This window comes from Argiope bruennichi, chromosome 7 (genome assembly GCF_947563725.1).
Source record: "Argiope bruennichi chromosome 7, qqArgBrue1.1, whole genome shotgun sequence".
Taxonomy (NCBI): Eukaryota; Metazoa; Arthropoda; class Arachnida; order Araneae; family Araneidae; genus Argiope; species Argiope bruennichi.
In genome coordinates this window covers 56,093,960-56,119,398 of record NC_079157.1, presented here as the reverse complement: position 1 = coordinate 56,119,398, position 25,439 = coordinate 56,093,960, and the positions used below count along the sequence as shown (strand labels likewise).

The following is a 25,439-nucleotide window of genomic DNA, read 5'->3' as shown; positions in this document are numbered from 1 at the left end:
AGATTAGTTAACGCCGAAGTGCAATTTTCTCATATTAGCGCCCAGTCTATCATTTTACATTTATACTTCCACAATTATGTTGATCCAAACAGTATAAATTTCTAATGCTAAATGTTCCATAATTCTTTTAAAACAGTTCGAGTTAGCAAGCGTTATGCAGGGGTGTAGTGAACGGATGGGATGGAAAAAAATACAGATGTCCCGGCATTAGTCTAAAATCAATTAGAGTGTTTTTGCCGCTTTTTCAAATCAAATATGATCATGTCAAGAATGTGAATCATTGATCATGTCAAGAATGAGATCATTGATCATGTCAAGATCAATGAAAAAATATGATCATGTCAAGAGTCCTATTTATATTTTTGCTGAGCTAAGAAATATATAAAAAAATCACAGATCCCATTATTCTCGTTATACCACTATCTTTATATCTGTACTGATCAACGAAATGTATTAATATAATAAAGTTAAAATCATTCCAATGTTCATCGGTTAGTTCTATTATTCTGAAAATATGTCTATAAAATTTTGTCCATTCATGCAAATTAGTATTTTTTTAAAGCTAAGTATTCTTTTCTAGATATTAATTAGTTTTTGATAAATTTAACTGCGATAAATGAAATCCTATATCAACTAAGATTTTGCATTTATAATTCTTAAATTCAAAAACTGAGTGATGATATAATTCCAACAGGTTGGTTACATTTTATAAATCATCTAAGTTCTGGATTTTTGATTCTTATGTTTTCAAAACTGCGATTATTCCAACAAGTTAGCAAACTTTATAACGTTGTTTATTTGTTTTCCTAACCACCGATACTATCGTTAACCAACAACATCTGGTAAAGTTGCTTTTCCTTCGCTACACTAGCGATTGCGATGCCGACTGTCAATCTCTTGCAGATCGCTTCATCTGAGGTTGTCTATTTTCTGCGAGCTCCGGAGTCAGAGAGCATAAAGAATCCCAAGAGCGGGAGTGTTGCCCCACTTTTTTTGGGCCCGGAGGTAGGTGGGGAAGGGGAGAAATCCGAACCTCCCTCGGCATCTCCATTGGCGGCCTTGGAGCATCCAATCGGAGGAGTGCAGGATCTTCCAGAAACAGCCATTGAAATCCTATCTGAGAGCACAAGCAAAACTCTTCAGGTCTTCTCGCCTCCGGTGGCTTATTCTCTCTGGGATCTTTGGCTGTGTGGGGTGCCTAAACCGTTCCCGCCGGACACTTACACTTTTCCTGAAGCTCGAAGTTTGCGACTGACCCATCTACAAAAATGGAGGCCATCAAGAAGAAGATGCAGGGAATGAAGTTGGAGAAGGACAATGCCGTAGATAGGGCAGAAACCGCCGAAAATCAGGCTCGCGATGCTAACCTGCGTGCCGACAAGGTGAGGAAGAAATTTTACATTTTTTTTCTAAGTTTTGAAAAGATAATTAGAATTTTTCATATAAACGAGAAAAAATTTTTTAAAGTATGTTGTGATTATTATCTAGCAAGAAATTTTGCATAAGCAAGTTATTTTTCTTGTAAAATCTTATCAGATAAGCTACATTTGTTTAAAAAAATAGTAAATTAGAATCCAATTTTTTTCTATGTAAAAAAATAAATTTTTTGAAATTTATTTTGATGCATACATAAATTTTGTGCGATTTTGATTTTGAAGACAAATTTTAAAATGTAGAATAGATTCTAATATATAAAGAATATATATATTTTTATGTAAATCAAATTTTCAAGTTTTAAATGTTGTAATCGTATTTCGTACTTATTTCTCTTAATTCTATGAAAATGAACAGGATATTGAATGTAGAAAGAAAGGACAATTCATTTTAAGTATTTTATATACCCAGTGTCTTAAAGTAAGCACTCAAAATTCAAAATAACTTTTTCTACAAAACAATGTAACATATTTTATTGATTGGAATTTTTATGTAAAATCATAATTCTAAATTGTCACTAGGCGTCACATTTGTCAGAAGCCCTCTGAGGCAGATTCTAAATAGTCACTTTTGTTTAAAAGAACAACAACTATACAAATATTCTATTTTTAGATGTATTTTTCTACATATAAATGTAGTATCCTTAAAAAAATTATTGATTTGAATAATCAAACTTTTTCACTTAAACGGAGTATGTTTCAAAAATTTTCTTAAAGTGTTATTACAAGTATAATAGAAATTTAAGCAAAGTATTTTTATTTCTAAATCGAATATAAATTTTTAATATTGCATCTCTAAAAAAATAAATATTGCAAAAATAAATGTTAAATATTTCTCCTATAGTCATTTGTCGTCCTCTGACAAGAAATATTACAGACATAATTATGTTTAAAATAGCTTTAATTTATCCAAACTCATTCTTAGATATAAAAATATTAAACATACAAAAGAATACATTGATTATTAACATACAAAAGAAAACATTGATTATTAACATACAAAAGAATACATTGATTATGATCAGTTATCCGAGATCAAGCATGTTGATTGTACTCTCAAGTAAAATGCATCGACTAGACATGCATAAACTTGAAGTTTTAAGTAATTAAAATATAATACTTATTTACAAGCATTTTATTATTGAATACAGCATTAATTAAATCCTAATTTGCAATAGTTGTCTGAATTTCTTTATGATTTCTATTTTTCATAAAAGATGCCCAAAACCTTTTAATGATATTTATGTAAATAAAAGAATTTCACGTAACATGTGAAATATATACACTAATTGAATTTATTTCATTTATTTATTTTACTCAAAGGAAAATATGTATCAATTGATGTCATTAAGTGTATTAAATTTGTCATCTTTAGATAAGACTAAGTGTACTCAGTATTTTATATTTTCGATTTAGGCAAATAGTAAGTTCATTTTATATCGTAACAATTCTAATGACCATAATAAACAATCCTAAATTTTTATATTAAATAAATGATACATTAATAGAACATTTAACAGCAACTGATTCAATGCATTCACAAAAGCTATTTTGAATCTATTCATAAAACAAATTACACACTTGCCCTTTTACAAATTACTTAAAAAGATAGAAAATTAAATATATTACTCTAAAAAAAGGATCAATTTCATTATTTGAACATTTCCTCCTGCTTTTGTTTCATCGCATCTTTTTATTTTTATTATTATCTTTGATATTTTAATAAATAAATTCGAAATATAGTCATCTTTAAACACTGACAAAACTTAGTTAATTTTAATTCACAATATATTGAATCTAGTTTTATTTAAGTTCCTAATACATTATATTTCATTCATCTACAATTAATTCATTTGATATTAAATTATAGTTGTCAAAAATTTGCCTTTTTTCTGGATAAATTTTTGATGCTTATCTTCTGAAAAATATTAAAACAAATTTAATTGCTTTTCACCTAGTTTTTTTTTATAACTTCGATATCTTCCTTTTTTAGTATTTTTTTAAAACTCTTTGAGTCTCTAGCTGACAACAATTTTAATTTTTTTTTTAAACTTTGAAATACTGACACTATTTTATATTTAAAATTCTTGTTCCACCGTTCATTTAAGAAGTTTTATTTTTTAATGAATATTGCCAAATAATAAGCAAAATTTTAGTATTTCAGTGTCATAAAATATCGTTTGCACCTTTTACCTATCAATCGATAGAAAAGATACTTCACAGATATGCGTCTTCAATTGATATGTTAAGGAACAGTGAACTTAAATCACAACTAATTTTAGCTACGATATTTGAATAAAATCAAATACATTAATTAGTATTTTTTAATTAAATATTATTTTAATTAAATATTATTAAAAAGTATTATTTATTATTAAAATGTTGGCTTATAAATATGTGTTTTTAGAAGAGTTATATCGAGCAAAAAATTGTTTCATAACGTAGGAAACAGAACTTATTTAAGATAGAAGGAAAAAAACTTATATTAATTAAAAAAATTTTTAATTTAAATTCTATATCTCGATTTTTAATTTACAAATAAAGATTTTGAATTTTTGTTTTGAAACGGAAAATGTTTATGAACATTGGAAGTTAATAAAGGTCATATCATTATCGCCAAATTGAATAAGTCAATAGACATTTCAGGAATTTTAAATATCTAAAGCTTTTTAATCTTGTATTTTGTCTTGCAATTATGTATACTGAGACAAAACTAAATTTTAGGTACATTTATTTCATTTTTATTTAAAATAACTCAGAAAATATTTAACCTTCGTAACATGATAGCCTTGCGTTCCTTTTCTGTGACGCCATCTTTAAAGCGTTTTTCTAACCTTCTAACATCTTTAAAGGAGGAAAGATGTCCCTTGTTAAATAATACATATGGCAGAGACTATTTAAAAATATCAATGAAAGTTGATTTTTTAAATTGAAAATCCTAATCGTTTGATTTAGGAAATTGATTTTTTGAATTTTATCGAAATTCGTTTCATCGACAAATACGTTGTTTAAAAATAATTTAAATAATAAAATGTTTTATCTTAAAAATTTATAAATGAAATATTCATGTATGCATCCAAACACTCTAATGGAAATGATACATAGAGATAAAAGCTAAACTGTATCTAATATGTATGCATTTCTTTCTTATTTTACAGCTAAATTTTTTTAAAAAAAAATAGCAAATAATGAATTTTAAACCTCAAATTATTTCTCGAACATCATTTTTTCACATTTCTCCCTAATCTAAATTTTACATCTAAACTTAATATCAGATCGTAATCATTATCTTGAATTTTTAGTACCAAAATTTATATTTTCATAATCTTTTTTATTGTTATTGAAATAGCAATGAAAAATATAATTCTGATTTTATAATTAAAAGCATTAATAATTGTATACTATCGTATTTTATTCTTATTTTATTAACATGTACGAAATTTATCATTTCTACTTCTTATTAAATAGTATATATAGTAAACATTTTCGTTAAAAAGTTTTCCTAAGAACTAATTTTTGCATTAAAATATAGTAATCTTCTTCCTAGCATCAAAATGTCTGATTAAAAATAAAAGAACGCGTTTACATTTCTAAAATTAATAAATCATTCAATCTTAAAAGTTATTTCTCAGCTAAAATAAATATTTAAGAGGAAAATAATATTAAAAATATTCTGATAAGATCAAGAAGATAAATATAAAATCATATTTCATTTCAAAATTAGAAATGTATTAAAATAATAAAATATTTTAAAGATAAAAAAAAACCTTTTTTGCATTAGTGAATATAAATTATCCGTCTTGAACTCTCAGAACAAAAATGGATTGCATCCTGTAGACAAACTGAATCAGCATGTTATTTGCTAAAAAATCACTTAGATTTATCCGTGGACCATACACAAATTGATTTGGATACTAGGGTATGTTTCTAAATTGCTCTTAAGAAAAAAGCAAAATATTACTTCATCTTTTAAAAAAAATTCTCTCAAATATTTAAAAAAAAATTATGTTTTATAAGATATTTCCTTCTTTATTGAATTTGAATTTTTTAGAAACATAAAAGAAAAAAATAATTGAACAAAAAGAGGAAAATACTATGTCTAATATTATGGAGAACGAGAAAATATGTGTGGTCTTCAAAACTTTTCTACTCATCTTTTTCTATAGATAAAAAATAGTAAATTATATTATTTTAAAAAAATGTAATATTACAAAAAATATTGTTTTTATTTTTCTTATCATCTGACTAAAAAATTCCGTGTTTCCTCAATATAATTAAAATAAAAAAACTAACGATAAAAAAAATCGTCTGCTTTCTTTGTGCAGCTTGTCATGAAAAACTTTTCTTCCTTAAATAATAAATTTTCTGACATTTTACGATTTTGTTTCACTCTCCTCCCAAGAGTATTCCTCTTAAAAGTGGCGCCAGCTCACTGATAGTCAGTCTGAGATGCTGGGATTGCACTTTCTCAAAATAGCTCCTCTATTTATTCCACTTGCCAAATACTTCCGTTCTTCTCTCTTTTCACGTCATAGAAGATCTACGGATATTCCTTTTTCCGATACTCGCTAAAAGAAAACAGCTCGAAATTGATGACTAACATTTTTATGATACCCATGAGAGAAATATTCTGTGAGCAAAATTTAATTGCTTTGTAATAGAAGCTTAAAAAAAAAAAAAAAAAAAAACCTTAAATTTCGGTAAAAATATAACTTTTCTTTTTGTTTGTTTATATTATCCTCAAGGTTCATAAAAACCAATAATAACAATTACAGTCAATATCTTTATAAAAGAACAAGATAATGTATGCCATAAACTATTATATTAACAAATCTTAAGCTAAATATAACTAAAATGTAAGCCAGAAAAAGTATTAAAAAAATAACCCAATTTTTATCTTTTTTCGAAATTTTAATACACATAAATTTATATTTAACGACACATAAAAAGGCATTATTTGACTATGGTATACATTAATTATGCGAGTACGATATTTTTCAATGCCAAAGAAGTTAGATTAGAGAAATTAAAAATCAATTGAAACAATAACTATCATTCACTGAATCTTTTATCAAACAACATAATTCAAGCAAATTTACATTATAGAAATTAAGCGAGATAATGTCTATTTCTTGATTATTTAATAAAGTTTTTCAAAAAACGAAATAAAATCGTCTGTACTTTTGCTAAGAGGTTCATGCATATTCAATGCGTTAAATTTCTTTCCATGTTATACTGAAATATATTTTTACTTAATTTTACTTTTAAATCACTTTTATTTCATCATTTACTTTCTTATTCAAAATTAAATTCCTCTGTCTTGAGAGTAAAAATGTAATTAATAATATTAATTAAAATGTAATAACAAAAAATTAAATATATATTTAATAGGGACCTCTAAATGATAATTTAAATAAAAGTTTTAATTTTGCGATATCTCTGAAATATGTTATTTAATCACACGTATCTATTTTGAAAACACCGTCCAAATACAAAGAGGTTACTGGACTATAAAACCTTCCTATTGTTCATTTTATTTTATTTCATGAGGAAATTTCAATTCTTAAATTTATTATGCCGAAAGGAAGTCCTCTAAACTAAGTACTCTATAAAAAAGAATGCAATAAAAAACTTCTTTAAATAGCATGTGTAATAGTTATATTCGACTTGATCGATAAGAGTGACATTCTGAGCTACATTTGTGAGCGTTTTGATTTTCTATTATTATATTTCAAATATCTCTAAAGCGAAAGATATTTCGATATTTAAAAATATTTTGATTGCAAACATTATAAAGAAAATGCAAAATGCCATGTAAAAGTCACTAATAACGTAATCAAGAAAAAGATGGAGACATTTTTTTTTTTTTTTTTTTTTGAAAATACTGCTTAAGAAATATCCTCAAGAGTTTTTGAAAAACAATTTAAAAAAAAAAGTCAAAGAATTTTTATCTACAAAGGGCAAAAATAAAAGTTTAAAATTATTATTTATTAGAAAGATACTTATAAAAACAATATTTTATGACATTATTATATTACTTCAAATAGGAAAATGCAAACACTTTCTTTACACAGAATCTTTCTGATGAAATTATTAATAAACAAAAGCAAGAAATGCTTTAGAGTAAAACGCTAATTTTACATATTTCCTGATCCTACATACTTTGTAATTAAAAAAGATTAAAGTTTATGAAGATTCTTAAGAATTTAGGATCAATACAAGAATGAATTTTTAAGTAACTTTTGAACAGTTATAAGATAGAGATTAAGTGAAAAACTGTTTTTCTTTCCTAGCAATTTTATGATGTATAGGTAATATCAATTGGTTTTTACAATGTTTCAATTTAATCTTCCTTTTTAAAAACTTTGCATGTATAGATATATTTAAAGTATGATTTAAGGGTGATTTGAAAGACTACAAAATTTGGCGCGATTTATTTAAAGATCTAGAAAAATTTATTTCAAATAAATTTTTTAAAAATACCATATAATTTTTGGAAATGAGAAACATTTCTTATAAACTTAAAATTATATTTGAAATTCTAAAACATTTTACATATATTTTTTTGTCTATCAAAATTAAATTTTGACGTAGTAGAACATTTACGTTATTTATAAAGCATGCACATCATTAAGTAGACGGGATGTCTGCATTTCTGAAATTAAAAAAAATATATTAATTTTTCAAAAAAGGAAGAATTTTCTTCCCTCCTCTAGAAAACCTCTCTCTTTCTGCTCCCCAACCCCAAAAGAAACCTTTTTTTTTTTTTTTTTTCTTTCAGTATATATTTAGTCAGTTTGATATAGAAGTACCTCTTTAAAAGTAGATAGTGGCCAAATAATTCTAAATTAGATTTTAGAATGATATTAATAAAATTTTATTTATTTTTTATTTTGGTAGAATATTTTCTATTGCCATCTAAGTTTATTGTATTTCCGTTAAGCTTACTTTTCATTTTTCAGTTTCGTTAAAAATTTGATCAGTACAATTTTTGCTTTGCAAAATATTTTAAAATTTCTTTTATCGATAAAATAAATGCAATAGATTTACTCTTGTAATGACTGAAATTTTACTAAATTTAAAATTGTTAAGTGCTTTAGATCTCAAAGAAAAGTGCATTTTTAAATATTTTTTTTATCGCACAAGCTAATAAAATATATTTACTATTTCTCCTTCAAACACATATCATTATTTTCAAATATTTTATGAGTAAACACTGAACAATGAAAATAATTATCATGAAACTATAAATCAGATTATAAATTTTATACAGAATATTTTTGTAAAGTTATGTTTCAAGTTTTTAGGAAACTTAACGCTGATAAAAATATTTTTCTATTCTGATAAAAGTATGACTAATGTTTTTGTGTAAACATTTTCTTTGTAAAAATGTTTTTATTAATAATTTTTCACATAATAGGCAGAAGAGGAAGTCCGTGCCCTGCAGAAAAAGATCCAACAGATTGAGAATGAACTTGACCAGGTCCAAGAACAACTGGCCCAAGCCAATGCCAAGTTGGAAGAGAAGGACAAGGCCTTGGCTGCAGTAAGTATCCAAATTTAATTATCTGATGGAGAATTTATAGCAAATTAAAATTTTAAAGATGGCGCAGCCATTTAAATCAATGATACCGTCATTCTAAAAATATTATAGCAAAAGCTTCATATTAATTTGTAAATAAAAATTATTAATTTCATAACTGCTGTAATTTTTGTAGGATAGAAATATTTTTTAAATAGTTCAGAAGATGAAATACATGTATTTAAAAGAATTAAAAAGAAATTTTTCTCTGGGTTTGCCTTCCTTTATTTAGAGTGGAATTGTAATTTTTAGTATTTCTGAGTTCACATAAAAATAAGAGATTCAGGTAAACAGTGTAACTTCCCAGTGAGACAACGAAAAGTTTATTTAGGTTAAAGAATTTTACTCTCCTCGAGCAACTGAAAGAGGAAAGATACGGCAAGATTCCTTGTTAAGACCAAAATAGCTGCCAACCATATTTGGACCGACTAAGCCAAGCCGCTTACTTGCGCCACCTGTGTTCGTTTTTGTGAACTTAACATAACTGAGTTGATTCCTTGTACGTGGTGGATGTTAGTCAATTATTGAAAGTCAACGTGAGTCTTCAATGCAATAGAGTGTTTACATATGATAGAAAGTTTTCGTTCCTTCGGAACAGAAAACTGATAAAGATGTTTGAATTAAATTTACTTAATCGTTGAATTTGATAAAATGTTTCTCACCAATTTTTTGGACTTCAAAAGTTATCGAAAGAAAATGGAAGACCTTGTAACTATGATGGCTTAAAAAGAATTTGAATCTAAAATGATTTGACAGGTGCTAACAGTTCGTGACAGTTTGTTATTCAACAACTCGCAGTTCTTCCTCTCACTTTTTTTAAAAATGCAAAATCCTGACCGTCGTCGAAATCGTAATCGAAACCAGTCGAATCGGAATTCGAATCAGAGAAATAGTAATTCCGAAACTAATTCACCTCAAACAGAAGTCGTCGATCGAACAGCTGATGGAGCTGAAAATCCTGAACCATTCGATGAAAGTGATCCAGAAAATGAAGAATTGGCAAGACTACGATGTTCAAGTGTCCAAACAGAAGTTATATCTGAAAGAAATAGACGTAATAGGCAACGTAGTGCTGGCTATCCAGGATTAGCTTTCGGGGCATCAATTTTTTCATCTGGCACGATGATGAAATTTAGCATAATTGCAAATGAATTACATAACATCATGAATGTTCAGCTAAAAAGGGTAAATAGTCTTGTTTATAGATTATGAGTTACAAATGCGTCAAAATTGTATAAAGTTTTAATCAGAAATTTTAATTGTAACAAATTTTTAGTATTTAATTTTGTAATTTTTATTGATTTGTTTCCTCGTTCTTTCTTAATACAGGCTGAAGGTGAAGTTGCTGCCTTGAACAGGCGTATCCAGCTGATTGAAGATGACATGGAACGCTCCGAAGAACGTCTTAAAATCGCCAGCGCAAAATTGGAAGAAGCTTCTCAATTGGCTGATGAAAGTGAACGGTGAGAAATTGATTTTGTTACTTTCAATTTAGCAATAATTACAGTGTTTCAATATTAGAGAATAAACTTCTTACCGAAGATTTGAGAAAGGATGTGTAAAATGTCAAACCTTAGCTAAAAAAGGTCTCGGTATATATGAAGCAAAAAGAAAAAAGTCTTTCCCTTACTAAAATATGTTTTTTTAATAGAAAACATGTAGAGATAAGCAGAGACCTTCTCAAATTTCCACTTTGAGACACTTTTCTGCTTTTTGGAATTTAATTGCTTTAAACCCATGTTCCTTTTGAATGCTTGCGAATGTTTGGATGTCAATTGTTTGTACAAAACGTATATTGTAGGATTAAAGAATTTAAATTTGAAAAATGAAATCTAAAAAACTTCTTAAAGCTGAACTTTAAATTTTATCGCTCTTTGATTTAAAAATAATGTAAGAAAAGCATTGAAATCAAAATTATGATTAAAATAAGCATTTCATTTAATTCCGAAGTCCATTGTAAAATAATTTGCATTAAAATGTTTTATTGATGAAAAAATACCATAAATTTATTTTAATATGTTATGTTATTCATTTTATTCAAAATAATCTCTACCATTTATTAGTCTCTTTCTTTTAGAGATCTCTCAGGAAGTAGATATTAGTTCCTCTTCTTACATTAAAATTTCTATATTTTATGTATAATAAGATAGAAACGATAGATTGAAAAATATGAAATGAGTATTTGATGATAGATTTTTTGTGTAAATTTTAATTAATAGCTATGGCAAAGTGCTTCAGTTTTAATTTCTTTAAATTTCCTTATATTGTTAATTGATTATGAAATTTTCCTTTCTAGTATGCGTAAGATGCTTGAGCACAGGAACATCGCTGATGAAGAGCGTATGGACTCCTTGGAAGATCAGCTGAAGGAAGCTAGGCTGATGGCTGAGGAGGCTGACCGCAAATATGATGAGGTGACTGAGAATTCATGTTGAGCATGGCAAATGACTAACTCCCAACATCAGGAATGAACCCTGCTCAATCAAAAGTAACTCGCTTTTGCATGTAGTTTCACATGGAAAAAAAAAGCGGAGCTGTCAAAACAGCTTTTCCGTAAACCGAAGATACTTGCGAAAGAATGTTTGACGTCAGTCAGAAAAATGATTTTGTGGATGAGTTTTTTTAACTGTTTAAACAACAAATGAACAGTACCTTCCCAATTTTGGATAAATTTTTACTGAATGTGACTCTTATTTATTGAACATCTACAACAGTTATTTTGGGACTTGTATCCTAAAGCTATGAAGGTTTTCCTGTTTGTGTTTGCCTTGGAATAGCCAAAAGTGGCTTTAGTGAACTTATTGTTTTGCATGAACAAATTTTATGTTTTTTTTTTTCCTCCCTTACTTTGTTGTGATGCTCATATAGTTTTTTTAATGTATACAATGTATTTATATCGAGATTTTTTTTCTCCTTTTTGCTTAACTTTATAATTAAAGTTAAACATAATTAACTAGGATTAGGAGTTAATTAGCTTTTTAAAAATAACTTATTTATTTTGATTAAATTATTTATTGCTATGGCTTAAATATGAGATTATTTTACTGAAAGTTAACTTTTATTATTAAAATGTTGAACAAAAGTGTTTATATAGTTATTAAAAAGATCTAAATTCAAACTGTTATTTTGTAATTGCAAATTTTATCTTTCTGATCTTCTTTAAAAGTTAAGATACTTTTATATTCAAATACATTTAGCTTTATTAATAACATTTTCTGAAATAATTAAAGTATTGTGAGGCATTACAGTAAAAGTAACAGTATTATTATTCATTTACTATTTTCTCTTAAAGATTTTCTAAAATATTATACATAAATTAATGTTTGTTTTAATAAGGTCTGAGATAACCATGAATAGGCAAAATATTTTCTTAGTCTTTTCTATTAAATTATTTTTGAGCAGCTAATTTTACATTGTGAGGCAACTCTAGTTTGTTAAGCATATAAAAAAATATATTTAAAGTTAATACCATATTTTTAATGCAGTTAAGATGGAGAAATATATCTTGTCTCTGTCTTATATAATCACTGTGCTTTTTATTATTTTTTTTTTTTAAAAAAAAGAGCTTTCAAAATAAAACCACTTTAACCTTGCAATCTATACACATAGAACAATTATAAATACTAGTAGTTTAAATGCATGGTATTCTGCATGATATTAGAGATTTAAAATATTTTATTGGATTTGTTGTGTTTTATTTCCACTGTGTGAAATGTGTTACACTATTTAGTCAATGCTTGTTTTAATATACAGCATTTATCTTTGCTTGATTGCCTTATTTTTGTTGTTACAAGTGATTTATCAAAATAAATGTAAAGAAGCAACTTTATTATTAATAAATTATGTTGAAGATCATGAACTTATGTTTAAAGAATTTTTTCACTTTTTTTTTTTTAACTTACTGAAACAAAATATATAAATGCTTAGATATATAATCTGTGACCACTCAGTAAAATAAATAATAATTTCAGAACAGTATCTTTAAAAGGAACTATTATGAATATAATTTATTTTGTCAAATTTCATATACACATGAAACAAAATGGAAAGCAAAATTTGTAGGTATATTTATTATGATTTCCATTCCAGTAAACAATTTTTTTTTTTTTTTTTTTGCAGGAAAGGAATATTTAACCAATATAAAGGCTTTGCTTTGGATATTTAATTATATATGTATCATAATTTTATAGATAAATATGGGAATTAAGTTCAATTAATTTTTTATGGGAGGGCATGATTTCTACATGGGGGCGAATGTGGAATGCACCGATTCTAACTAGAACATAAGGGTGAAGCACGAGGAAAATTTCCCTTAATACTTTTACTTAGAGATTCTTATAGGGATCTTGGGAAGTTGTGTCTTGGAAATTTTTATCCCTTCACTTATAGCATGAGAACTAAAGCATCTGAAATATTTTAGAGCATGTGTTAAAAATAATTAAATAAAGTGGAATTTGGATCAGGAAATAAGAGAACATTTTAGAGTAAAGTAACATGGGTTAATAAAAATAAAAAGTAAGAAATAAATTAGGATTTAAATGAGATTAAAACACATCATTACATATATATAAATTTTATATGTGGTAATTTATTGCATGCTCTGATTTCAAAATGCAATAATTTCATTTCAGGAAAAATAAAATGATCTAACTATATTTTTCTTTCAAATAAATTTTCATATTGTAGTCAAGGTTTTAAAAAATAGAATTCATTAATATAATACCTCAGAAATTATATATTTGGTATTTTTCCCACAAAATAATCCTTTAACTTTGTAGAGAGACAGATTTAAAACAAAATATATATAAATATATTGGTTCTGTTAAACATCCTGAAAATTAAATTTGAAAGTAAAATATAGAGCTTTTTTAATATTCTCTTTGTCACTCTTCCTCAATCAAGATGATTTGTATTCGAAAGTCGTTGAATATTTATTTATCCTTATAAACCATCTAATAGATTTCTAATGAAGTAATGTAAATAATTTTCATTTCATTTAAGGGAAATAAATATAGTTCTGTATGTAAGTATTGATATGCTATATCTATATAAGACAGCACAAAAATTGCCTTAAATTGTTTTAATTTAGTTATAAACCATTCCATTTACTAAATGCCAAGTGTTAAATTTTTATGACCAAAATTTCATAGAATCAAATTATTTTCTAGTATTTAAAGGAAAAAGAAGTATACTCTTTATTTTAATGTAATAATTTAAATTTTTTTACCTTATGTAAAAAGAAATTTTAAGCTTTATTATTTAAATGGGACTTCTTTTAAGCAGTGTTAGCAATGATAAAACTTCCGAAATATATTTATTATTTAGAATATTTGTATTTTTATGATCTTTAATGATTTCTAATTTTATTTTATCTTTTAACAAAATTTTAGGAACTAGAAATTGCTGAATTTGTCACAATGTCTGTTAATTTTGTAGCTTTTTTCACCTCAATAATGTTTAATGTCTGCTTGGCTTCCATTTCACAACCCTCTAAATAATCAAAATATAATTTTTTATTTTTTATGATTAATTTCCAAAACAATATAGTTTCTCTAAACTGTTAAATAGAATAATTTCTAAGAAATCAAGCAAGCAAATTCACTTGAAATCATTTGTTCAAACAGAAATGATATTTTAAAGTATATTTTGAAAATAAAAACAAACATTTAAAAGGTTTTATTTTAATTAATGTGCCATTTTGCAATATAAAATTTAAAATAGATGTTTAAAAAAATTTATTTTAATTTTTAAAACTTAGGTGAGTTTTATTCCCATCTTAAAAAAAAAATTATGTTTATTTATTTAAACTTCAAATTGTTAACACTTGTGGAATATTCATCAGGTCGCTCGTAAGATGGCCATGGTTGAAGCTGATCTGGAACGTGCTGAAGAGCGTGCCGAGACTGGTGAAAAGTAAGACATTTGATTTTTTTCATTTATTAATTATTAAATTCAACTGATAACATTTTCAAAGTTAGTTTTTAAAAATTTGTTTATTATCTTTTGAGAGAAATGTTTATTTCCTCTTATTTACTATTTCAGTATCATAGTATTACTAAAATTATGTTCATATCTCAAATATCTAACAGTTCATTAATTTTCTTACTACAGAAACATATATTTTGAGATTTCAATTTCATTTTAAGATTAAAATAATAATCTAACTATAAAAGTTTTTATTTTCATAAACAAAAATATGCATCTTGCATTTAAAAGTTCTTACCTGTGTATTTTTCCTTTTTCATTGCTTACTCAGTGGATCTTTTTACTTCCTATTTTTTTTTTTTTTTACATTTACATTTAAATGAAGGTAAGAGCACATAATTTCTTATAATTTGTATAGAAGTGACTTTTCTATAACAATAAATGATTTTTATAAACTGCTCAATCATTAATTGTTTTAGCATCTACATGTAATGTATTTTTTCCTGGTATGTTTCAAAGCTTTATTATTTAAAAAACACATAATGTAACAAATTGATTCTCTGTATACTTAAGAACGTTTTGCACTTTCAATTCTAATTTATTTTTCTTGTTCCTTTATGAAAAAAATAAAAAGATCAATAAATATATATCACTTTAGTTCATCTAATAATATAAATTGAATGAAAGGCCAATATCTAAACTAATATTAAATGAAAGGCTATGTCTTCCCATATATGAATTCTGATTTATTTCAAACCTTATTCTTATAATTTGTACATTGCATTTTTAATTTTAAGATTTTGTTTTAGTACTAATTTAATTTCATAACTGATGAAAGCATTATCAAATTTGTTATTTGCATAAAATTGTAAGAAATTTATAAATATCTTATTTTACTAATATTTAATATTTTATAAATATTATTAGTAAAATTTTGAAAATTTTAATATATTGATGAATATATTAATGTTTGTAAAACTTAAGGAATTGTACAAATTATAGGAAAATTTTGATCACTTGAATTAATCTAATTGTTTTAGAAAAATAAATTAGAGTGAAAGATTTAACAAAAGGTTTCATTAGTACTATAAATTAAAAAAAGAAAAGAAAACTCAAATTAAACTGTCTAACTTTCATTTATTCTATCAACTTTAAATTTATTTTGTACAATATAATTTAAATTCTAATTGTACAGAGTGAGTTTTCATTTATTATTTTCTCAAGAAATTAGTGGACATTCTTAAAAGGCATTAAGAAATTTTTTTGTTTTTAATTATGTATTACTGAGTTGATAAATTAGTTTTTTTTTTTTTGCAGTATTGACTTTTATATTTATAAAAATTATCCCAGGAAATTTTTTGTAAATCATATTTGATTTTTTACAATCATAATTTGCTCTTTAAGATATACATCCCTCGCCCCCCACCCAAAAACATATATATATGAGTGCATTAATTTTAAAGTTGTATTGACGCTTTTGATTAAAAGTATACAGTATCTTTTATTCCTTTCTCTAGCAAAATCGTTGAGCTTGAGGAAGAATTGCGAGTTGTGGGTAACAACTTGAAATCTCTAGAAGTCAGTGAGGAGAAGGTAAAAGAAAAAAAGAATTTTATGTGTCACTTTTTTATAATTAGCAGCAGTAAATTTTTAATAGATTTTTTTATAATTTTTTTTTTAAATTTTTGAAAGGAATACATTTTGACATTTTGGCATTCCTAACTTTTCATACATGCATTATAAAATATTATCTTGCATGCGGAAATTTTGCCCGATATGCTGCTTTTGAGTCTGGGTTTTCTTTTGTGCTTCACTAATTTAAAAAATTCGGATTATGAACTATTGGACTGTGATTTATTATTTTTATAATGCCAACTATTATTTTGCTTTAATATGAAAACAATATTACAATTAATTTTTTTTTTATTATTTACTATCATAAAAGTTTTTATAACATGTTAAATATCTCATGAGCATTCAGTGAATAAGAAATTAATGATTAAACTAATAATGGTTTTTTTTAATGCTGAAATTTTACTTGTCTGTTTAATTTTTTGATTTTTCTTAAAATTTCATTTGCTTTTCTAACTTTAAATTATGTGTGTGCATTTTTGCTTTTCAGTTTTTGTGTTGCTTATAAACAAATTATTACATCTGAAATAGCTGCATTTTGAATTTTTCTTAGTTCAGATGGTTTCATAACTTCATATTTAAGTATTTTGAAATATGATGTTAATTTAAATATTTTAGATAATGAAAGCTGCAAGAAAAGCCTAAGTGTCTATGCTTTTTTGCATCTAATGTAGGAAAAATTTTAATAAATAAGCAATTTCTTTTTTGCAGTTTGAGTTTTTTAATGATATCTGAAGATGAATTTTGGTACAGAATAGATTACATGCTTTCTTTAAGATTAATTTTTTTAAATTTTTGACGGAAAAAGGCAATTTGCTTAGTTGAAAGAATGTTTTTTTCTTTTCTTTAAAGTAAAATTAAAATTTATTTATTTATTAATTTTTTGCTATTTTCTAATGAATCTTATTTTATAATTGTAATCTAATGAAGTTGCAACTAGCATTGTAGCTGCTTCAGAAAGTGTGTATTATAAAAAAAGTTTTGAAGTTTAGAGTTGTGAAAAAAGGAATTATTCTCCATCTGTTTTTATTTTTAAAAATATTTTAGACAAATATATCTCAGAATGTATGAAAGTGAATATAAAATTAGACATTTATCAATTTTTTTTAATTATATTGTTAGAAGAGAAATAAAGTGTTACATTTTTGGTGCTAAAGAAACAATTATAAATACATTTTGGTGTAAGAAATTAAAATATTTCTTTAAGATTTGTAAAGTTTCCTATTTAATATTATCTGATTATAAAAATGGAGGTAAATTATTGAAACTTTTTATTAAATTTTATTTTGCATTCATTACAATAATCATTATTCATTAAGTTTCAAACTGTTATTAAACAATAACATTTTGTGAATATTTCTTAATGATATATTTATTTAAAGTGCACAATAGGTTTGAATTGCATCTGAGCAGTTAATGGTATTTCTCTGAAATCGTTTTATTTATATCTGAAATGCTGAAATCATCTGAATTTCTCTACTGTATTCTGAATTTTCTATTGTGCTTTTTCTGTATTTCTTATTTTACATGTCCTATTGCATTGTGTGCCTGAATGTTTCATAAGCCTTTTGATCTTTGTTAAAATTTCTCTGCAATACATTAAATCTAAAATGGAAATACGTAAAGTGACTTTTCAACCTCTTTTTAACTACCTGAAATGTTTTAGCCCTATGAATGTTTCCCATCATTAATTTTTCCTCTCTTCTGTGTGTAGAGATGTGTTTCATTTTGTAGATGTGTTTGCCTCTGTACTAATAACATCTTGTTATGTGTTTTTCACACATGTTTAAATGTTTTTGTTAATGCATTGCCTATTGTAATTTTATATTACCTATGAATATATATAAAAAATTGTATATTCGTTGTTGGCAATGTATTTAGATATTTTTCCTACTTTGTGTTTAGTTGTCATTTAGTAGCTGCTGCTTAATTCCTTTGTCCAAATTTGTTTTTCCTTGAAATGCCAGGTTTATTTAGTATTTTATATTAATGTTTAAATCAAAATTTATTTTTATATAAAATGTTATCAATTTTTTTAAAATTCATAAGATTTATTTTATTATACTTTCTGCTCTCATAATTCCTTCCTACTTGTTATTGAATTCAGCTCATATCGTAAAATTTCTATATAGAATTAAATTTTACTTTGAATCTAAGAGCTCAAAATTACAAATGCTGAAGAATGGAAACTTGGAGATCAAAATTTAAATAAATAATATAATTATCAGAGGTAAACCTTTTAATCAAATTTATCAATAAATATTTTGTTTTGTAATCTTATATAAATTATTAAGTTTATTTTAAAGTATTAATTGTTATTTTATTATACTAAAATAAATATTTATTTTGAAGAATTTTATGTACTATTTACGTAAAAAGCAAATGAAAATGTTCTGTGTAATTTCAGAATTAAGTTTTCCGATTTCCACAATATATTTTAAAATCAAAAGTTAATTATTATATGAAAGGCTAATCATGTTTATTAAATTTCTAACTAAATAAAATTTCAGTGTGTAAAATAGTAGTAATTTAGTAATAGTAGTAAAATAATAATTAATTGGTACAATAATTTCCTAAAATTACTAATTTAATTTTTTAAATATCCAAGGCTCAATGGAAAAAATATCTAATATTTAATCAAAAGACATAAATATTGATTAAATCGATTTTCATAAAAAAATTAAGTTAAATATGTAATATAAATGAATAAAATAAATTTACAATTACAAAGAAATTCCTCATTTTTATATATCTATATATAAGATCTATAGGAAATTTTTGGTTTTCATATATTTTCTTTGCATTTTTTATTTAAAACCTCATAAATGCAGTTGTATAGAAATGTTTGCATATCTAGTTCCATAGAATTGAGCAGAAAGTTTAATATAAAAAATAGTAAAAAATGCTTTGCATAAAATGATTTTATCAACTTAATATATTTTATCTTAAATTTAATGCCAATCTTTAGAGGCAAACATTTTTTTATAGACATCAAAATTATGCATGTGTACATTTTGGCTGTTAATTTTATGTCTAAAAAAGTCTCTTAAATTTTTTAAAAAAGAAAAGAATCCTGGCATCGTAAAAAATCCTTTAGATAGAATAGATCCCATTTAACATTGCTACTGTTCATTTCCAACTTAGAATCAACAAAAGCATGAGGCTTATGAAGCTCAGGAACGCCTTATGAATTCTCGTTTGCAACAGGTAAGATGTATTGTAGTTTATATTCTGTAATCAGTTTTTAATTCGTTTTTTTACCTTTGCAATACACAGGCCTTACAGAAGGAAGAATCTTATGAAATGACCATTAGACAGATGACCCAGAGGCTCCAAGAGGTATGCTTGTACCATGCTTCTGGTAGTCGGACAGTAGATTACGAGCTGAAACATAAGTTTTTATTATTGAGCTTCTCATTTTTAATACCAGTTTTTAAAATTTATTATTTTAAATTATCTATTTGAATAATTTAAATAAATGAATGATTACTATATTTCTTTTTTTTTTTCATGCTAAATAATTTATCAAATAAAGTATAAAATTAAGTTAAATTGTGTTAATGTCATATTAAAAAGAATAAAAGTTTTCTTTTATTATATTAACTGCATATTACTTATTTAATTTTAATATTTTTTAAATCTTTCTTTTTTTAACTTTTTTTGTAGATAATCACATTTTATATGATATAAAATAGCTGCCTTTGTATTCTTTTTGATTGCATTAAAAATTATTATGTTTTTATTTAAATATATTGCAAATCATTTTTGTTAGGTATTAATATTGAAGATTTTATATGCCATCCCTTTTAATTATTCTTATTCAAATTAAAGTTTATATAGTTTTTTACATAAAATTTATTAATGTTTTGAAATAAATAGTAAATTTATTTGTTTTTATTTGACAAAAACTTACATATTTTTTTCTTGATGAACAAATTTTATAAATATTTTGCATTTTTATAATTAAATTTAAATCTTTATCCTTTTATTGAAATGTTAAACCATACATTTTTTCCTTTATGTTATATAAATATAATTCTAGCTTCTCAAACTTTTTTTTAAAATTATGAATTAAAATTAATACCATATTTATTTCATATTATTTGTTAAAAGTGCTTTAAAAGTTATTTTAAAATCATGTTAAAAATATTGTAATCCTCGTCCATTGCTTCTCTCTACCTCTCTTCAGTAAAATATTACTTTTATTGGATAACAATTAACTTGTGAGTTAATTTTCAGGCTGAGGCTAGGGCTGAATTTGCTGAGAGATCTGTTCAAAAGTTACAAAAGGAAGTCGACAGACTGGAAGGTATGATATATTTAATAATTTCGGAAATAATATGAAAGAAATCAATAACTTTTTTAGAATTTTTTTACCACATTTGAAATTATTTCTAATAAGTGTATTTAAAAGTAAGCAAATCATACACAACCAATTTGTACTCAGTCAAATACCTGCATTGCATGGGGTAGAAATTTATTTCCCAAGTTTAGAGTGCAACAAGAAAGGTTCATTCAATTTAACAGACGAAAAAAATCATGGTAAAAGTAAAAATTTTCATAATGTTTTAAATATTAATATGTTATACAATAAAAACTAAGAATATGTTTAATGAAAAATAGTTGTAATTGCAGCCATTTACAAAAAATGTTTGATAATTATAGAATTTTTGAAGTAGACATATCAAGTGATTGATGGTTACTTTGGAAGTTATTTGGATCTCACACATTCTACCAGCTCTGATATTGAGGTTTTAAAAAAAGTAACTAGATCTCTTATAAAGAAATTTATTTGTCAGAGGCAAAAGAGTGAAGAGAGATTTAGAAATCTAAAAAGCGAAGGATTGGTTTCACTGTGTCTAATTCATTGATGTGGGATTCTTAGATTCTGTGATCTTTTGTGCTGAATCATTGATTTCTGATTACATGTTATATTTTAGAAATTATTAATTTTGCCATGTTTTTCCATTTCTTAAAATTGTTATCTTTTCTGTTCCATTAAATATATGTCACAGTTAAAGGGCTAAAGGTATCTAATAAAAGTTGATGTTATTTAAACGCTCATAATGTACATTATGAGTGGGTTTCATGACCTCATCATCATTTTCAAAAAAAATGTTCACAAATAAATTTTATTTTGTCCCTTCCCCAAGATCCATTTACATTAATACATTTTATTAGGAAACATTGGAAGGGTTGAAGTTTATAATTATAAAGAAATGCTTTTGAAATCTCTATATATAACAGCAATTTTCTTGCATCTGAAAAATATATTGAAATTAAAATCCATCAGATATATTTATTTGATAGATAATGATATTAATCTCAACCACTTAAAATATACTTTCTGCAAAATTTGATTGTAATTGAAGAAAATATAAATTTGGAAATTGATTATGCTTAAAATTGAAAATCATATAATACTGCAATCATTATCAAACATTTCTTTTGTAATCAATATTTATTTGTAATTTGTTTTATATATTAAAAAAATTGTTGTAATTTCTTCATGTTCACTTTAATTGTATGCTTTAATTACATACAATTGCATTAAAAATTTGGTTTTCAGAGAAATGAAGTCCATTTGAATGATATAATGAATTATATGGAAATTAAACTCTTTACCAAATAATTTATAAATGTTAATATATTGAATTGTCAAGAAAGTTATTATATTTTATATCAACTGCCCATTAGTTTGCATCAATTTTATAATTTTAAATGAAATTTAAATTATAAATTAAGAGTTATTTTTCAGCAATTTCCATTCCTCAGAATTGTAGAAGCAATTTTCAAATCAAATTTATATTCATTGCTTCTAAAATCCAGAATTACTAATTTTTATTTTGTAGATTCCATATAGCATAGAATGGATTGAAGTATCTCTTGTTATGCATATAGCCTTTTCAGTCTTCAAATCCTTATCTTTTTTTTTTTTTTTTTTCTTGAATGACACAAATTTTAAGAAATTTTATTATTTGTGATGAATACCATTTCGTACATAATTAAATTTTTGTGTGTTTTAATTTAATATTAATTATTGTATTTGATAGTGAAATATTTAGAGATCCAAACATGTGAATTTAATTCTCAAATAACTTTGTGTTATATGTGTCATTTAAAAAGAATCGACAAAACAAATCAGTTGGAAGAAAAAGTAAATAAAATTAAATAATAAGTAAATAAAGGAACTAAAATTTAAAATACTTGATATAGTTGCAGATGGCTGTAATATAATAGAATGGTGATATTTAATTATTATCATTCTAATATATTAATATTAAACATATTAATATTAACATCTACAATATTAATATTGCATATTTCATTTCAATAAAATTAACATTCATTTTATTGTCTACTCTAATTGTTGCCCAGTAGTTAAATTTTAAAACCTTTCATGTAGGCATATGATTTTGATTAGAAAATTACATAAAAGATGATATTTTGGGTTCTTACAGTAAATAAATACATTGCTGAAAAATTACAGATTCTAAATTTTTTTTTTTATTTACCTGGTCATATTTAATAAAATATTTTGTGGTGCACTAACTTTTTAAATAAAAAAGTTACCATCTAATGTAATCAAAACTAACTGAGTTCTGTAGTTTTGGATTTTATTATTTAAGAAGATCAATGCCCATCTCAAAAAAACAATGTCCGTTGATTTTATAATTTTTCTTGGGGCAGTCATTGAAATGTTCTAAAACTGTGATATTCAAAGCTTCATTACTCAGTTAGGTTTAATTGCAGAATAGTGAAACTTTTTTTGTTGTTGTGTGAAATGCTAATATGTTAAGAATATTTTACTAAATATGATTATAGAGTTGGAGTCAATGATTACCTTTCATATCCTTTTGTCAAGGACTATAAATAGGGTATATAACTATAAAAAGGAAGGTGTTTAGAAATTTTAACGAACATCACTCAGCTCTGCACTGAAATAAATTTGTTGTCAGTTAAGTTTAAAATCCAAAACGACAATTGAAAAAAACTTTTATTTTAAAAATGATGGAATTGAATAATCAGTATTTTAAATTCGATTTGCTAATAGAAACAAAACAGAATTTTTCATTAAATTGAAGGCCCAGAGCTAAAATGAACCAAATCCATGATTTGCCGATCCAAATGCTTGGTTAAAAAAGTTTGTCTTCTGGTATTGGTGGGCAAAAAAATGAGTTCATAGAACTCTGACCTGCCCTTTCGCCACATTAGGTCGGATACTCGGGAGTGTATTGTACTTTCAAAAGATGTTCTATGTTTTTGAACAATAATAACAACAATGAAACTGATTTTTTTTTTCTGTTTCTCTTTCCAGACGAACTGGTCCAAGAGAAGGAGAAATACAAAGCCATCTCAGACGAATTGGACCAAACATTCGCCGAGCTTACTGGATACTAAAGATCTTTCGCTTCCACGCCTTGTGTATTTCTACAAATTCCATTTTATATGTTTCTCACTTTTTGTTTTGGATGGCAACATCTTTCATCCACTCTATCACTTGAAAGCGATCGTGACTCTTTTCTTGTTTTGTATATCCACAACAGCAGATTGGCTAAAATGCAAACTGAGAAACATATTTGTAGAATTGACGTACACCTCTCTAACATGTAACAGAGTTGCTCTGTGTTATCTAATACTTCTCCAGAGTGTAAATTTCAACAGCCATAAAAAATATTTATCTGGGAGAATCATTAAAAGAATTTTTATTCACACGAATGTCTACTTTTTTTTTCTTCTTTTTGTCTCTGCATGATATGATTTAAGAATAATTTACTGAAATGACTGCGATTATTTTTCCAATGTATTTCCATGAAACAGTTTGTGGATTTCCAACTAGCAGACTGGTCAACCTCTTAGGACTACTTGATGTATGGGATGACAAGCAGATTGATTTAAAAAATTGTTATTAACCTAGTTGTCGAATAAATAAATTTGTAAAAAATACAAATACAAAATTCTAAAAATACAAATTCTATAAATTATAAATTTCAAAAGTAGCATCAGCGTTTTGTCAAGTATACTTTATCAGATTTTTTTCATTCCGTTCACTTAGTACAGTAATTAATATACAGTAGAGTATGATTAAATAATACTGTATTCAAACATGGGTATTACACAGTTTTGTAGCGTAATAAATAAATAAATAAAATGTTTTTTACAGAGCTACTGAAATAAATAATAAAAATAAATTAAAAACACTTTAATTTAGTTAAAAATCTGTTGAAAAGCGAAACTAAATTGATATGAAAGAGCGCCCTCATAAAGTACACTACCTAAAGCCGTAGAAGGCTTAAATCCGCCTTTGCATTTGTTCCGGGCAATATCGGATATTAGAGGAATTGGGTCTACAATGGATTTTCATGCTTGAAAACAAAATATTTATTAAAACAGCATTTTATTCGCTATTTCTAACAATGAGAATTTTCAGATTTATTTTGAAAAAAAAAGTCTTTGTTCTAAAATTTGTATTTCTTGAAAGAGGGAAAAAATGATTCAATTTGTGTTTGTTTGGATTTACTTTTTTATTTTTTTCAGAAGTTACCTCTTTTTTTCATTTTCTTTAAATTTTGATTTAGAATTTCATCGATGGTTTTAAAGGAATTAGGAGTCTGTTGAACTAATTATTAATAACTTTGTGTATTTCCACTGAAAAATTCATTTAATCATGTAGATTTTCCTTTATCATACTGATACAAAATTTCTATTATTTTTTTCAAATCGTGATCTAGATTCAGAAAAAAACATTTGGTCACTCTGCAGCGTTAAAGAGCTATGCTTTTGATAAAAAATGGCATCTTCCTGTTTTAAAAACCATGATCCTTGTGTCTCCTACCCTGCGAAAGTTCATCTTGTCATCCTTGTTA

The 25,439-nt window shown here is 25.2% G+C and overlaps 1 protein-coding gene and 1 long non-coding RNA gene across 4 annotated transcripts in view; one reads left to right on the top strand and one right to left on the bottom strand.

Annotated features, from left to right (window-relative positions):
* Window positions 1-1,123: 1,123 nt before the first annotated feature.
* On the top strand, window positions 1,124-24,118 carry LOC129975927 (tropomyosin). Of its 3 annotated transcripts, none has more exons than XM_056089220.1 (9): window positions 1,124-1,382; window positions 8,854-8,979; window positions 10,345-10,478; window positions 11,312-11,429; window positions 14,858-14,928; window positions 16,458-16,533; window positions 19,849-19,911; window positions 20,812-20,881; window positions 23,891-24,118. In XM_056089220.1, exons 1-9 carry the CDS (start codon window positions 1,269-1,271, stop codon window positions 23,971-23,973), a joined length of 855 nt encoding a protein of 284 aa, XP_055945195.1. In that variant the 5' UTR covers window positions 1,124-1,268; the 3' UTR covers window positions 23,974-24,118. The 3 variants fall into 3 exon arrangements, with proteins under 3 accessions (XP_055945195.1, XP_055945196.1, XP_055945194.1); XM_056089221.1 differs by lacking the exon at window positions 19,849-19,911 and adding an exon at window positions 19,717-19,779; XM_056089219.1 differs by lacking the exons at window positions 1,124-1,382; window positions 8,854-8,979; window positions 19,849-19,911 and adding exons at window positions 9,727-10,200; window positions 19,717-19,779.
* The window catches only part of LOC129975928 (uncharacterized), a 41,656-nt gene continuing 35,868 nt past the window's right edge, over window positions 19,652-25,439 (bottom strand). The window contains exon 2 of the long non-coding RNA XR_008785061.1: window positions 19,652-19,956. This is a non-coding gene — a long non-coding RNA (uncharacterized LOC129975928). The remainder of the gene's footprint in view (window positions 19,957-25,439) is intronic.